Here is a 13,297-nt window from a genome sequence, read left to right as displayed (position 1 = left end):
AATTTAATTTTTTTTAGTTTGAGGGTTATAACCAAAACTTATCACCAAATCACATGAGGAAGTTTGGTGATTTTTCAAAACAAAGTCTAAATAGCAAACGTATGCATCTTGCCCACCACTTATAGCTTTCCACACAACAGTCATGACATGAAGTAGCTGCTGCTGCACTGCCTTTAGAGTGCTGTTAAAAGAAATGTCAAGCAGTTCACTGTAACTCATGATGAAATTTATGCAAACTGAGGTAACAGAAAGGTATCCTGCCAATTTGGCAGGATAATCTGACAACTTTTCATTACCCATTTGCCAAACCTGGAAGAGCCACATAGCCAGATTTAACACAAAGAGGGTCAGTACTACTAGCATAGTGATGCTTCACCAAGCAAATGTATAAGGCTATCATTCACATAATACTACTGTTAAATAGCTACACTTTAAAAAAAAAACAAAAAACAAACCCAAACACAAAACATCACCACCACCAAAAAACCCTGAAACAACAGATATTAGCTATCTTCAGGTTTAAGGTTCTAAATTAAAGCTTCTACGTAGTCTATGCCATTCACGGTTAAGGATTTTTAGGTCATTCAACCCATAACCCTATACAACTCATCAGGCTTTCCAGTCTTAAAGTCTAACATTTGCTTGAGCTATGAACCACAGCAAAATCTCAACATTCCTTTTGAGAGAAAGAGCATTTACGGGGGGGGGGGGGGGGGGGGAGGAGAGGAGATAAAAATCAATGCTAAAGATCTTCATGGTTTGTTTTTTGAGGGTTTTTTTGTTGTTGGTTTGTTGTTTTTTTGGTTTGGTTTGGTTTTTTAAGGATGAAGATCCCCAAATTGGATCTTATTAACTTCTGTAATTTAAAAGGCAGATCTAACTGAAGATTATTCTATAGTAAACATACTCTATATACAGTGTTTGAAACAGTGTTGAGTATCATGTAGTAGGACAGAAATAATTACAACAAAGAAAAACATGTAGTCTACCTTACCTGCTACAACCCAGGGAAATTAAGTACATATGAGGATTTTTAATTTTTTTAAATTATATATAATGGCACATAAAATATTTTACAATCTGTCTTTCTACGTATGACTTATTCCCTTTTTTTTCCCCAAGTATCAGCTCAATTAGTTTAGCATACAGCTTGGAGGAATATAATTACGACAATCAGAATAATAGTTTTTTTGAGAATTGCAGAGTGGGAATTATATTAATAAATTTATTAAAAGTTGGTATGAAGATAGTTAGAGACACAAAATATATAAATATGTTACAAATAAAAGTAGAACTTACTTCATAAGTCATATATAAAGAGAAGGTTACCACACTAAAATTATAAAGCACCATTATCTGCCTGAGTTCAAAAGGTTTTTTATTTTCCATGAGTTTGGGTCCTAAGGAAGTGACAAAATAAATGTAGGTTCCAATGATAATGGTTGTTGGAAAAGGTGAAGACATGAGTGGCCAGCCTTCCAGTCTTGGATCTAGAGGAAGGGAGGGGAAAGAAAAAAAAAAAAAATCAGATCTTTCCAATACTTACTAAATCCTAAAACAGCTACAGAAAGGTACTTAATTCTTAACGGTTTAGGTTTTGCTGTCACTGATCAAGTTTCAGAGTCCATTCACCTCAAATGTGTACCAACTGAATAACAAGATTTAGCACCTGTAGCATTCTACGCTTCTTTCTGCATCAATTCTTCACACATAATGAAGAGGAGACACAGAATCATGAGCAACTCGATTTTCGGTCTAGAGCTCTCCCTCATGAAAAGTCTGCATTTTCACACATGAACACGGCTCAGAGGGCAGCATAGGAAGGCAACGCGCAAGCAGATCACTGAGGCTGCATTTCCAAGTGAGGCTTCATTCTTCTGGAAAAGCATGAACAAGTTCAAGTCACAGACAGGGAGTAGCCCCACTTTTCAAGATCCTCGAGCTTTAGAAGCAGTACGGTGTTAGACATAGTAAGTATGGGGATTTTGAAGTCAGAAGACATTCTGTCCCATCAGTTGGTATTCAAGCTTAGTTCTTGAGGCTTGTGCCTATTCAGTCCAGACACGTCACCACTTTCACAGCACCATAAAACACACACTTTCATATTAAAAACCTCCAAATGGCAAAGCTGTTGCACGTTTCTCTCTAGTTATCCCAGATAGAACTATTGCAGAGAGAGTCCTTCTCCTACACATGCCCCGCTCCCTCTCCCTGCAGCTGAGGCTGGCAGACGTTCCCTCTAAGCTTCACCATGATTCCGCTGCACCCTTCTGTGGTTCATCACCGAGTCCCAGCTTATCAAAGACTTCAATGTTTCTCCATAAGCAGGAGAAATAACACAAACTTAGTGTAATTTTAAAAAATTATTTTTATAAACTGACTTTTAGAAGATTTGTTTCCGAATTACCTCAAATTTAACTGTTGACTCAGTAAACTGCTGCTTTCATGGTTTGCTGCTGTATTTTGTGGGTGAAATTACACCACTTGAGTTTTTGTTAAATGTTTAATTCATGGCCAATTGTCTTAAGTCAGTGATCTTCAACCCATGGCGTTCAAGTAACACATTGCCCATGAGACCCTCTGATATTTACAGCCATTGGAAGTTTTAAAACAGATTGAGGAGGAAAGCACATTATAATGCTGCACACAGCCTGTAACGTGCCCAGTGCTGCTGCCCACAGACCAACAAGGATTGTGAACTACAGCACTAGGCATTAGCTAAAAAATGAAATCTCTATGTGTTGCATTGCAAGAGAATCACCAGCTCTTCACAACTGACTGCTTTTTCTGCATCCGCTCCTTGCACTGACACTACCAAAACTTTCCCATTGGTCTTCCCAGCTTGATCCTGAGGAAACCACGTCCAGCCACTAACAGTATGCTACAAGATGCCAAATACAAGCACTGGTAGGCAGAGAGACGAGGGATTCAAATTCTGAAGTCATGGACACTGCAGAGAAAATGCTCCATCACCCAGCTCCATCCCAATCCACTTTACCCACACAAGTCATACTGATAAAACTCCCTTCTCGCATGTTGTGGTACTACAGAACAAGAGAAATTGTATTCAGCTATACTGGAAAAGATAAATTAGTAATTTTATTGATCAAACCGTAACTGCTTCTCAAGTTTTCCCCAGGAATCAGCTGATCCCTGTCACTATGTGCCTACCATGGTGAGGAACACTCAGGGATGCCACCAAGACAGATCGGTTTTAACCCTAAACTTGAGATCTTCTCTGTCATTTTTTGGTAAGCATGTGTGCAGAACTACAGAACAACAATGTTAAAACAAAGCATGTTTAATATCCTCATACCAGCTGCAACAAGAGACTAACATTCCTTTTCAAAAGGACTGTGATAGAGTGAATTACTCTGAGGATTAATTTCAAGATACTATAACTCATCAGGGTTTTTATTTCTTTTACTTTGCAAAAGCAAAATACAGTAACACCATGCACCTAGCTCAATTAACTGATAAAATACCACTGTTCAGTAATGGAAAAAAAGTTAAAGCTTTACATTCAGTAGCACAGAAAAAAACCGTAAACTATATATTCAGGCAAGCCAGAAACTCTTACAGAAGAATCACCATCTGCCCTTTTATTTAGTCTGGGGTTATACACATAAATTAGCTGAGTTTTGTTTCTTCCTTTTTTTAAAATGCAGAAACTAGTCTGTTCTTTAAAGTTAAAAACGTCAATAAGTAACCTGACAAGTCTTAGAAACATTTACAGGAAGACAAAGCTACTTTAAGTTGATAAACAGTACACCTAGAATAGGTACACATTGCTATTCAAAATTATTGAAAGTTAATAAATTTTAGACTTAAATGACTCACCGGCATCTTTAATCCATTCATCATACAGTAGCACAGCCTTTGATGTCAGATTGTTAAAGGCCATTTTCACTTGATTAAGATTTTATGATGCTGCCTGCAGGAAAACAAAACAAAACAGAAATATGGGGTTTTGTAATTAATAAAACAAAGGTCAATAAAGTGCTTTGGAAAAGATTTTCAGGAAACAAAATGAAAAAAAAATATGGAGAGGGTTAACAGAGCACCACATGTGAAATACAGATCAGGGAGCGTTAGTTGACCACATCGCACTATGCTTGATGCTAAATTTATAGCTGAGCCATTATGCACAACAATATGGTTTTGTAATCTCTACATACCAAACCGAGGTGCTTCCATGCCATAAAGCATTATCTCAAGAAACCATGCTGTGGTTAACAGTTACAGTTAAGGGGAAAATATAAATAAAGAGCAGCTGCTTAAATTCATTTTTATTGTCATCTCCATTTAAAGTCCAACTCACTGATATGTGAAGAAGTTCAGCTTTGCAACATTTACTACTGAAAACTTTAATTTTCTAACTAAGAAGTATTTCTAAGGTAGGTGGGAGGGAAGAAAGGTGCCAATATGTCTGCATACTCCTTTTAAATACAATAATTAGCTATGTTATAATTAGTACGCAAATCACTCTGATGAATCAACTGTTTCCACTTCAAGATCATGAAGTGTCATAGTACCACCAGTAATACCATTAACTCACAAAAATTATCCAGCACATCCAGTTTGCATGCAGCACCACCCACATATGTAAAACAAAGAAGTATACTTATATGAATACTGATTTTTGCTCCAAAATCAAGTACTTATCAGCCCTTCCCTTGCCTCATTCCTCCTAGAAAATACTTTTTAAAAATCCCAACACATTTGAATGGTGCCTCTCCTATTCCCACTCAGTGTCTCACTTTGCCATACAATTTCTCTCCATACCCCTGTGCAATCTTCACACTGTATTCACCTTTGTTAGTCCAGGCTGCAGCACACCTCGATAACCAGCTCCTTTCCTCTAGCTGCCCTTCTCCACCTCTTCCAGACTAAGCTAGCTGCAGCTTTGGAGAGCCAGTTCTGCCCTCTTGATGGTAATGCATCTCTCCGCTCACTCCTCAGATCTCTCCACTATCATCTTCTCATTTGTTCTCACCTTAACACTCCTGCAAAATAATTTCACCCTTATCTCCACTTCTACAAGTACCTCCTGTTCACCACCATTTCACAGGAGTTTTTAGGCACCTCAAAGTACACTACACCCACCCTTCATCACAAGATGCAACACAGACAAGCCTGCCTTCATTAGAGTTCATCTGATCTATCTCTTCCCAATTCTCATTTTGCTACCCACTTGTTTTCTTGCTTGCACTCCTGTCCCATGTGTCTGTACATTTGAAACTACCATCAATTTCTTGTTCAGAAAATATTCCCTCTGCAAGTCTCTTTAAAGTTCACATCTTCCAGAAATATCATCCTCCAGCATCAGCGTTTCCCAACTCAATGTCACAAAATCAACTTTTGTATACAACACTACTACTTTACTTTCAATATGCTTTACAATTCTACTTATTTTCTTAACTTAATTAGCTACCTAGTTTTCCTTTGTAAATCCATTTCTATGAACAATTGTTTGCATTAATGTTAGGTTTTCAGAATTTTTTTGTTTGTTAACTACCTACAAGTAGGGTTAATGGCAGCATGGAAGGTATTTTGTCTTATCCTGTTACACTTACTTCACACAAATTCATACATACTGGGGAAAAAAATACGACTGAGGCGCCTTTTTTTTTTTTTAAATAGAAGAGTAAAAAACCCCTACATACCCACACACAAGATAACTACTAGCTTGTGCTTCAGCAAAAAAAACCAAAAACAAACAACATTTTTGAAAGATTGCTTTTTCACAGTACAACCATGTTAAGAAGTAATCTGATAACGCTTTGACCATAATCAAAACCGCCAAACATTATGGAAGATTGGAAGTCTACAGAACTTATCCTCTAAATGTGAGACTAGAAATATTTGGCCTGAAGGGACAAAGACTTGGGGGCAGAGAAAGCCATTTGTTAAATACACAGCTTTAGTTCTTCATGCTGTAAACTCATCTGCACATTAAGCATTTGTATAGCCACAGTTCAGTCAGGAATATATACATTTAGTCTACATACCTACTAAGGTACTTACAGAATCAGCACATCAGCACTTTTATTTCCAGTGTTCCACTTTCTGCTTGTAACAAAATTAAAAAAAATGCAACTAAAATGCACTAGCAGTAGGGATTTTTCTTTTTAAAATACAGTGTCTAGATTGTAGCAAACTCTCTCAAAATTAGGGAAGTCACACTAGCAGATTAATTTTCAAAATTAGGCTATTTTAAATGACATATTGGAAGTAATTTACATAAACTTTAAAAAACGCAGTCATATAAGTTCAGTCTGCCCAGATTGAAAAGTTCTAAAGAACATAGAGGCAGTCCTCTGAAGCACACGCATTCAGGAAACAAGCACTGAAATCACCTCAAAAACATATGCAAGGTACTCAACTCTTAGAAAGAAATGAGCGCTATTTTTCTCTCTTTTTTTTCCCCTTTATTTAAAAATGTCAATGGAAGTAATACTGTGCACCTAGGTTCAAGCCAGCTGTACTAATATCATTTCTGAAGACACCTTTAAACAAATGTGTCTTCATCATTATAAAAATAGGGGGTGTGAGGCAAATGATGGAAAGGGGTGTGTCAAAAGATCAAAGTCATTTGCTGGCCTCTGGTCTCCTGCAGCTCAGCAGACAGCTGAAAGAGCCCACTAACTGCAGCTGAGTTAAAGCATACGGCTTGGCAGAACCAATTTTAGTCAGACCATTACCTTTACTGGAGAGGCAAGGGTGGATAAGATCATTTACACCAGCCAAAAATGCCACAAATACCACAACAAACCATATGAGAATGCCTCACGATGACAAGTAGTAGGTAATAAGTTGTTGGAAGTGCTCAAGTTCTGTTAGTACACAAAACTATTAGTGATTCTTGTAATGGGAATTACTGGTATGCCTCAAACATTCCTTATTTTTAAATGAGAACAAGAAGTTTCTCACATTCCTTTGCTTAACCCACATGAAAGATATTTGCCATTCTTGATGCTCATTTATTCCCCCTACGTAGTTTTTAAATATTAAAACAGATAAAGATTTGCTTTTAAATAGTAATTTTACAACAAACATTTTATTTTGATGGCTACTAAACAAAACAAGCAAACAAAAGAACTTGACATAAACCCAAGCAAAATGAAACAATCTAACATAAGCTTTGTCACTCCAGAAAACAAATTCTAAAACTCAGTGGGAACTTAAAACACGTTAAGAATCTGCATTAGAGAGCAAAGCTAATTATTAGAAAGACAGACAAGCTACTTTTACAGGGACCTCTTAGCAAAAGACAGGAGAATATGACAATACAGTACAAAATTCAATGGGATAATTTCCACTCAAGGCAGATTCAAAAAGCAAAGGTTCTGGAGCATCACCCTCTGGGCCTGGCAGGCAGGTAACAATGGGTGGACCCTCCATCCCACAGAGCCCACAGCAAAATGGGGAGAGCCTGCAGAAAGCATTGACCCACGCAGGTCTGATTTCAAAATGATAGCTTAAGAAATGGCAGTAATACTGGCTTACATATTCAAGCACAGTTATGAAACTTTAATGTTTCAGAATCACTTAGTATACTATTGTTAATTCTGCTCTTGAAGTTCAGAAGGTAATTAAATCAGGACATTTCACAGATGGTATCTCTAGCTTTACCTGGAAAATACCAGCTCTACCCTTCCTATTTCCCAAGGCTGTGTGCTTACATAATTGCAGTTCTTTTAACTACATTACTCCCTTATGCCACATGGCAATCATACAAACTGCCTATTACATTAGATTGATTACTCGCCTATATTCTGCAACAAAGTTTTAAACTGTAGCTGGGCGTCACCTGTTGTTACAGATTTCCCTGAGAGGAGTTTCCATCACCTTCCCCATCCTTTATGCCTTCTCTCAACCACACAACCTGTTTTTGGAAAGATTCGTCTCACAGGCAGGTTGGCTACATCCTGCTTAGCATTAGGTGGCCTTTTCTTTTTGTTAATATTGCTTGTAAACACTGTTCCTGTGTGGTGGGTTGACCCTGGCTGGATGCCAGGTGCTCACCAAAGCCGCTCTATCACTCCCACTCCTCAGATGGACAGGGGGAGAAAAATACGTCAAAAGGCTCGTGGGTCGAGATAAGGACAGGGAGATCACTCAGCAATTACCATCACAGGCAAAATAGACTCGACTCGGGGAAATTAATTTAATTTGCCAATCAGAAGTCAGAGTAGGGTAATGAAAAATAAAACCAAATCTAAAAACACCTTCCCCTCACCACTCCCTTCTTCCTGGGCTCAACTTCACTCCCCAATTCTCTACCTCCTCCCCCTGAGCAGCACAGGGGGACGGGGAATGGGGGTTGCAGTCAGTTCATTACGTGTTGTCTCTGCCACTCCTTCCTCCTCATGCTCTTCCCCTGCTCCAGCGTGGGGTCCCTCCCACAGGAGACAGTCCTTCACGAACTTCTCCAACATGGGTCCTTCCCACGGGGCTGCAGTTCTTCACGAACTGCTCCAGCATGAGTCCTTTCCACAGGGTGCAGTCCTTCAGGAACAGACTGCTCCAGCGTGGGTCCCCCACGGGATCACAGGTCCTGCCAAGGAGCCTGCTCCAGCATGGACTCCCCACGGGGTCATAGCCTCCTTCGGGCGCATCCACCTACTGCAGCATGGGGTCCTCCACAGGCTGCAGGTGGATATCTGCTCCACTGTGGGCCTCCATGGGCTGCAGGGGGACAGCCTGCTTCACCATGGTCTTCACCATGGGCTGCAGGGGAATCTCTGCTCCGGCGCCTGGAGCACCTCCTCCCCCTCCTTCTTCACTGACCTTGGTGTCTGCAGAGTTGTTTCTCTCACATATTCTCACTCCTCTCTTCTGGCTGCTGTTGCACAGCAGGTTTTTTTCCCCTTCTTAAATATGTTATCACAGAGGCACTACCACCATCGCTGATTGGCTCAGCCTTGGCCAGCAGCGGGTCCATCTTGGAGCCAGCTGGCACTGGCTCTATCGGACATGGGGGAAGCTTCTGGCAGCTTCTCACAGAAGCCACCCCTGTAGCGCCCCCCCTGCTACCAAAACCTTGCCACGCAAACCCAATACATCCTGTTAGTTGACAGTTCTGCCCAAGTGAGTGACAGAAGGCAGGCAAGGCAACTCTACGCAACAGAGGTATTTGGAGAAATTTCCAAGTTTTGAGAGATGTATAAGTTAGTCGTTACCTCGATTAAATTTTAAACTTTGTCTTTGAAGTCAGTCCATTTTAAAACACAAATCCTAACTTAGGGGGGGAGGGGGAGGGAGACTTTGAATAGAGGTTCCAGGCACGGGGCCCAATGTGCAAGGCACCATATCAATATAAAAGACAATCCAAACTACAAAGAATTCACAATAAAATTAAACATACGCAGGCAGCATGTAGGAATTCATAAAGCTGCTACAAGCAGCTTCTCTTGAGTATAGCCTGCTTGAGCAGAGCAAGTCTGACTGTTTACAGGGTAAGTTTGCAATTATAAGAGCGCTTTTAATGGTACCAATGTCATTTTAATCAACCTCTCCCCCCATTACTCATACCTGCTCCCACATCACCCTTGACTTGTGCTGGAACAACTGTTTTTTGGCTGCATAATAAAACAGACTGGGAAACAGATCCAAGGCGTGGGAGACAGTCCCGTAGAAAAGGAAAGGGTATTTTTAACCCAGACCAATTCCTCAGTGCACTTCAGCACTGACCTTCACCAAGGGTTATACCAGCATAACAGAAAGGTGACACAAGGGCAAAAGCACTCAGGATAAAAGAAATGCTGGTGAAACTACATCAGCCTAAGTTGGTGTCCTGGTTTCAGCAGGGATAGAGTTAATTTCCTTCCTAGTAGCTGGTATAGTGCTGTGTTTTGGATTTAGGATGAGAATAATGTTGATAGCAACAACTAAAACATCGGTGTGTTAAGTAGTGCTTACACTAAGTCAAGGACTTTTCAGCTTCCCATGCTCTACCGACTGAGAAGGCTGGAGGTGCACAAGAAGCTGGGAGGGGGCACAGCCAGGACAGCTGACCCAAACTGGCCAAAGGGATATTCCATACCATGTGATGTCGTGCTCAGTATATAAACTGGGGGAAAGCTGGCTGGGGGAGCCGCTGCTTGGGGACTGGCTGGGCATCGGTCAGCGGGTGGTGAGCAATTGCATTGTGCATCACTTGCTTTGTATATTCTTTTATTATTATCATTAGGGTTTTATTCTATTTCAATTATTAAACTGTTTTTATCTTGTTACCGTAAGTCGGCAGATGAAAAACTCTCTAAGACTCAATTTGGAGTTTTAGAAAGCAGGCATTCTTTATTGCGGCGCCGGACGCACAGGGGATCACTCCACCTAATGTGCGCGCCGAGCTGCTTAACTATAGGAGTTAAGTACAGTCAAAATATACATATTCATTAGTTTTCCGAGGCATGATTAACATATTAATGTTAGTTCATTAACATATGTAAAAGTCTTTACACATGCGCTCTTATGTCCATTGGTGGTCTTTCAGGGTCCTCTGGTGGTCGTCGATAGTCTTCCTCACCATGACTGCTAGTTGAACTCAGTTCTTGCGCATGCACAGTTCGTTCTTTGGCTCGGTTTGCACACTTTTACCTTCACAAACTAGCTGTCTTCAGCATCACTTTCTTATCTACAAAGTTTCAAGGTCTTCTGTCCTACTGAATGTTTAGCTTATCTATCCAGAGAGTATACCCCTACTGCACAGAGTAAACCCCTACTGAATGTTTGGCTTATCTATTCAGAGAATATGTCAAGCTTGGCTACATTATGTCCAGTGAAGAGAACCAGATGTCTCTTCAATATTCCTTTGTACTCGGTATCAATCCCTCCTTTTCTTTTGAGGATTCGTAGCTAGCAAGCTACAATCCTCATCTCATTAAGAGAGTTGACAAAGCTATAGTAGACAGGGTTAGTATATGTCAAGTTGGGTTATTCGTTTCATCATGTACCAAACCTTTGTATACAATATAACTACAAGTAACAGGCATACTACAGTTAGAGTTAGTAAGACTATAATTGGATGAAGCATAAGGTTAAACACTCCCGTTGCAGTCGGTGACCATCCAAGAAGAGTTTCCCACCAGTGGTGTTCTCCATCCTTCTTTACTCTTTCCAAGACATGGTGTATCTCTTCTGTATCATGGTGAACGGTGATTAGAGTTTTGCGTCCATTGTCTTGGGCCCGTTCTAGTAATTGACACAGGTCATTATGTTGCAGTAGTTTCTTCACCAATGTGAGATCCATTCCGATGGGGGTAGGTAATAAATCTTCACTCAATGTATAATTAGATTGCAGTAATTGATAAGATGTAACAGGAGCTGAATAATTAAAGTCGCATCCTATAATGTTAGTAAAGTTACAGACACAAATATTTGAGTGATTGCTTGTATCTACAGTAACGCTATCCACAAATATACAGTCACAAGGGGTTCTCATACAAACACATCCTTTTCCAATATATATGAGTATAGTGTTAGGTGTCTCATCAGGATGTATTTCAAAGTGACAAACACTTTGTTCAGTGTCAAGACAAATGTCTTGGGCTTTATTGGTGTTACTCTCACAAATAAATCCTTGCTGTTCCCGTACAACACATGCGTTAACATCAACAGTTTGCCATTTGTTTCCATTCTGTTGGGCTCATACTCTATGTTCTGATGGATAGAGTATAGTTCCATTGTGATTTAATCCTAATGCAATGATTGGGTATATGGTGTATACTGAAGCATTGTGAATTGTTAAGACAAAAGCTGTGGCCTTATTGTTGATGGGATCAAAAGTGAAATTAACTAAGTACCACCAGGATTGGAATTCTTTCTCAAATTTAGTTGCATTATCCCAAATTACCTTTCGAATTTCGGTGGGTAAGGTGCCCTCTTCCCCTTCTCTTATAACTGCTGCTACCATAGATTGAATTAAGTTCTATTACTCCCAGATATTCTCTTAACTACTAGTCGAAGAGGTGATCTTGATTCCACTTTCCATTCTACAGGAGCTTTCTTAATTCGAGAGTAGTGAATCCACGGTCCTTTTCCTTCTAGTTTAACTGCTGTATGTGTAGTTAACAAGATTTGAAATGGTCCTTTCCATTTTTCTTGTAGTGGTTCAGAAGTCCATGATTTAATGTATACCCAATCTCCGGGCTGGAATGGATGCGCTGGGGAATCAAGACCTAGAGGTTTATTCAAGACTACATATTTATTTAGTTTTTGTAAAACTTTCCCAAGAGCAATCAAGTAATTTCTTGCATCATTCTCCCCTTGTATTCGCATCTCTCCTGGCAGTCCAGGCATTTGGTACGGTCGTCCATACATCAATTCGTATGGGCTGAAGTGTTGCCTACCTCGTGGCTGGACTCTAATTCTTAGCAAAGCTAAAGGCAAAGCCTGTGTCCAGTTTATTGAGGTTTCCTGACATATCTTACTTAACTGAGTCTTGAGGGTACAATTCATTCTTTCTACTTTACCACTAGATTGAGGCCTATAAGGGGTATGTAAATCCCAACTAATATCTAACAGTCTGCTTATTTCAGTAACTACTTTGGCTACAAAATGTGGACCCCTATCCGATGACATCCCTAAAGGTACTCCAAATCTTGGGATTATTTCTTTTAATAATATTTTTACTACTTCTTTTGCTTTATTGGTGCGACATGGAAAGGCCTCAGGCCATCCTGTATATGTATCCACAAGGACTAACAAATACTTTAGCCCTCCTTTTCTTGGCAATTCAGTAAAATCTATTTGCCAATACTCCCCAGGTGCCTGTCCCTCCATAGTTTTTCCAAATTGAATTTTATTCTGTGTTTTTGGGTTGTTTTTACAACATAACTCACATCTTTGTGTGACTGATTTAATAATTTCCACCATATTTCTGCTAATAACCGACTTCTGTAAATGTTTTAACAAATTTTCAGTCCCCCAGTGCACAGTGTTATGTTCTTCCTTTACTAAACTATTCATAAGGGAATGCGGTATTACTACTAAACCTGTAGGTGTAACTGTCCATCCGTCTTCTCGCCTTTCTGCTTGTAAAGTTTCGATTAATCTTTTATCTTGTTTATCGTAAATAGGGTTTTCTTGAAGGGAGATTCTTTTTCCTGGCACTATTGCTAATACATTTTCTTCTATGCCTTTTTCTGCAGCCCGCTTTGCGGCCAAATCAGCCAGCTTATTTCCTCGGTCCTGAGCGGTTTGTCCCGACTGATGAGCTTTACAATGCATAACAGCTACAGCAGCCGGAGCCTTTATGCTCTCCAGTAGGCTCAAGATCTCTTCTTTATGCTTT

At 39.9% G+C, this 13,297-nt stretch overlaps 1 protein-coding gene across 5 annotated transcripts in view; it reads right to left on the bottom strand.

The window, feature by feature from the left end:
- Positions 1 to 13,297, bottom strand: part of LOC143171988 (very long chain fatty acid elongase 7-like) — a 36,441-nt gene that overhangs the window by 10,940 nt on the left and 12,204 nt on the right. For 3 of the 5 annotated variants that reach the window (XM_076361184.1, XM_076361182.1, XM_076361183.1), the window contains exons 2-3: positions 3,841 to 3,934; positions 1,300 to 1,490 (exon numbers count right to left, since the gene is read on the bottom strand). In XM_076361184.1, the coding sequence (XP_076217299.1) occupies positions 1,300 to 1,490; positions 3,841 to 3,904 (255 nt within the window). In that variant the 5' untranslated portion in view covers positions 3,905 to 3,934. Of the gene's footprint in view, positions 1 to 1,299; positions 1,491 to 1,669; positions 1,807 to 3,840; positions 3,935 to 13,297 lie in introns of those variants that run through there. The other 2 variants (XM_076361186.1, XM_076361187.1) reach the window with 2 other exon arrangements.

Source organism: Aptenodytes patagonicus, chromosome W (genome assembly GCF_965638725.1).
Source record: "Aptenodytes patagonicus chromosome W, bAptPat1.pri.cur, whole genome shotgun sequence".
Classification (NCBI taxonomy): Eukaryota; Metazoa; Chordata; class Aves; order Sphenisciformes; family Spheniscidae; genus Aptenodytes; species Aptenodytes patagonicus.
Note: the sequence above shows the minus strand (reverse complement) of the source record. Positions and strands in the feature narration are given on the sequence as shown.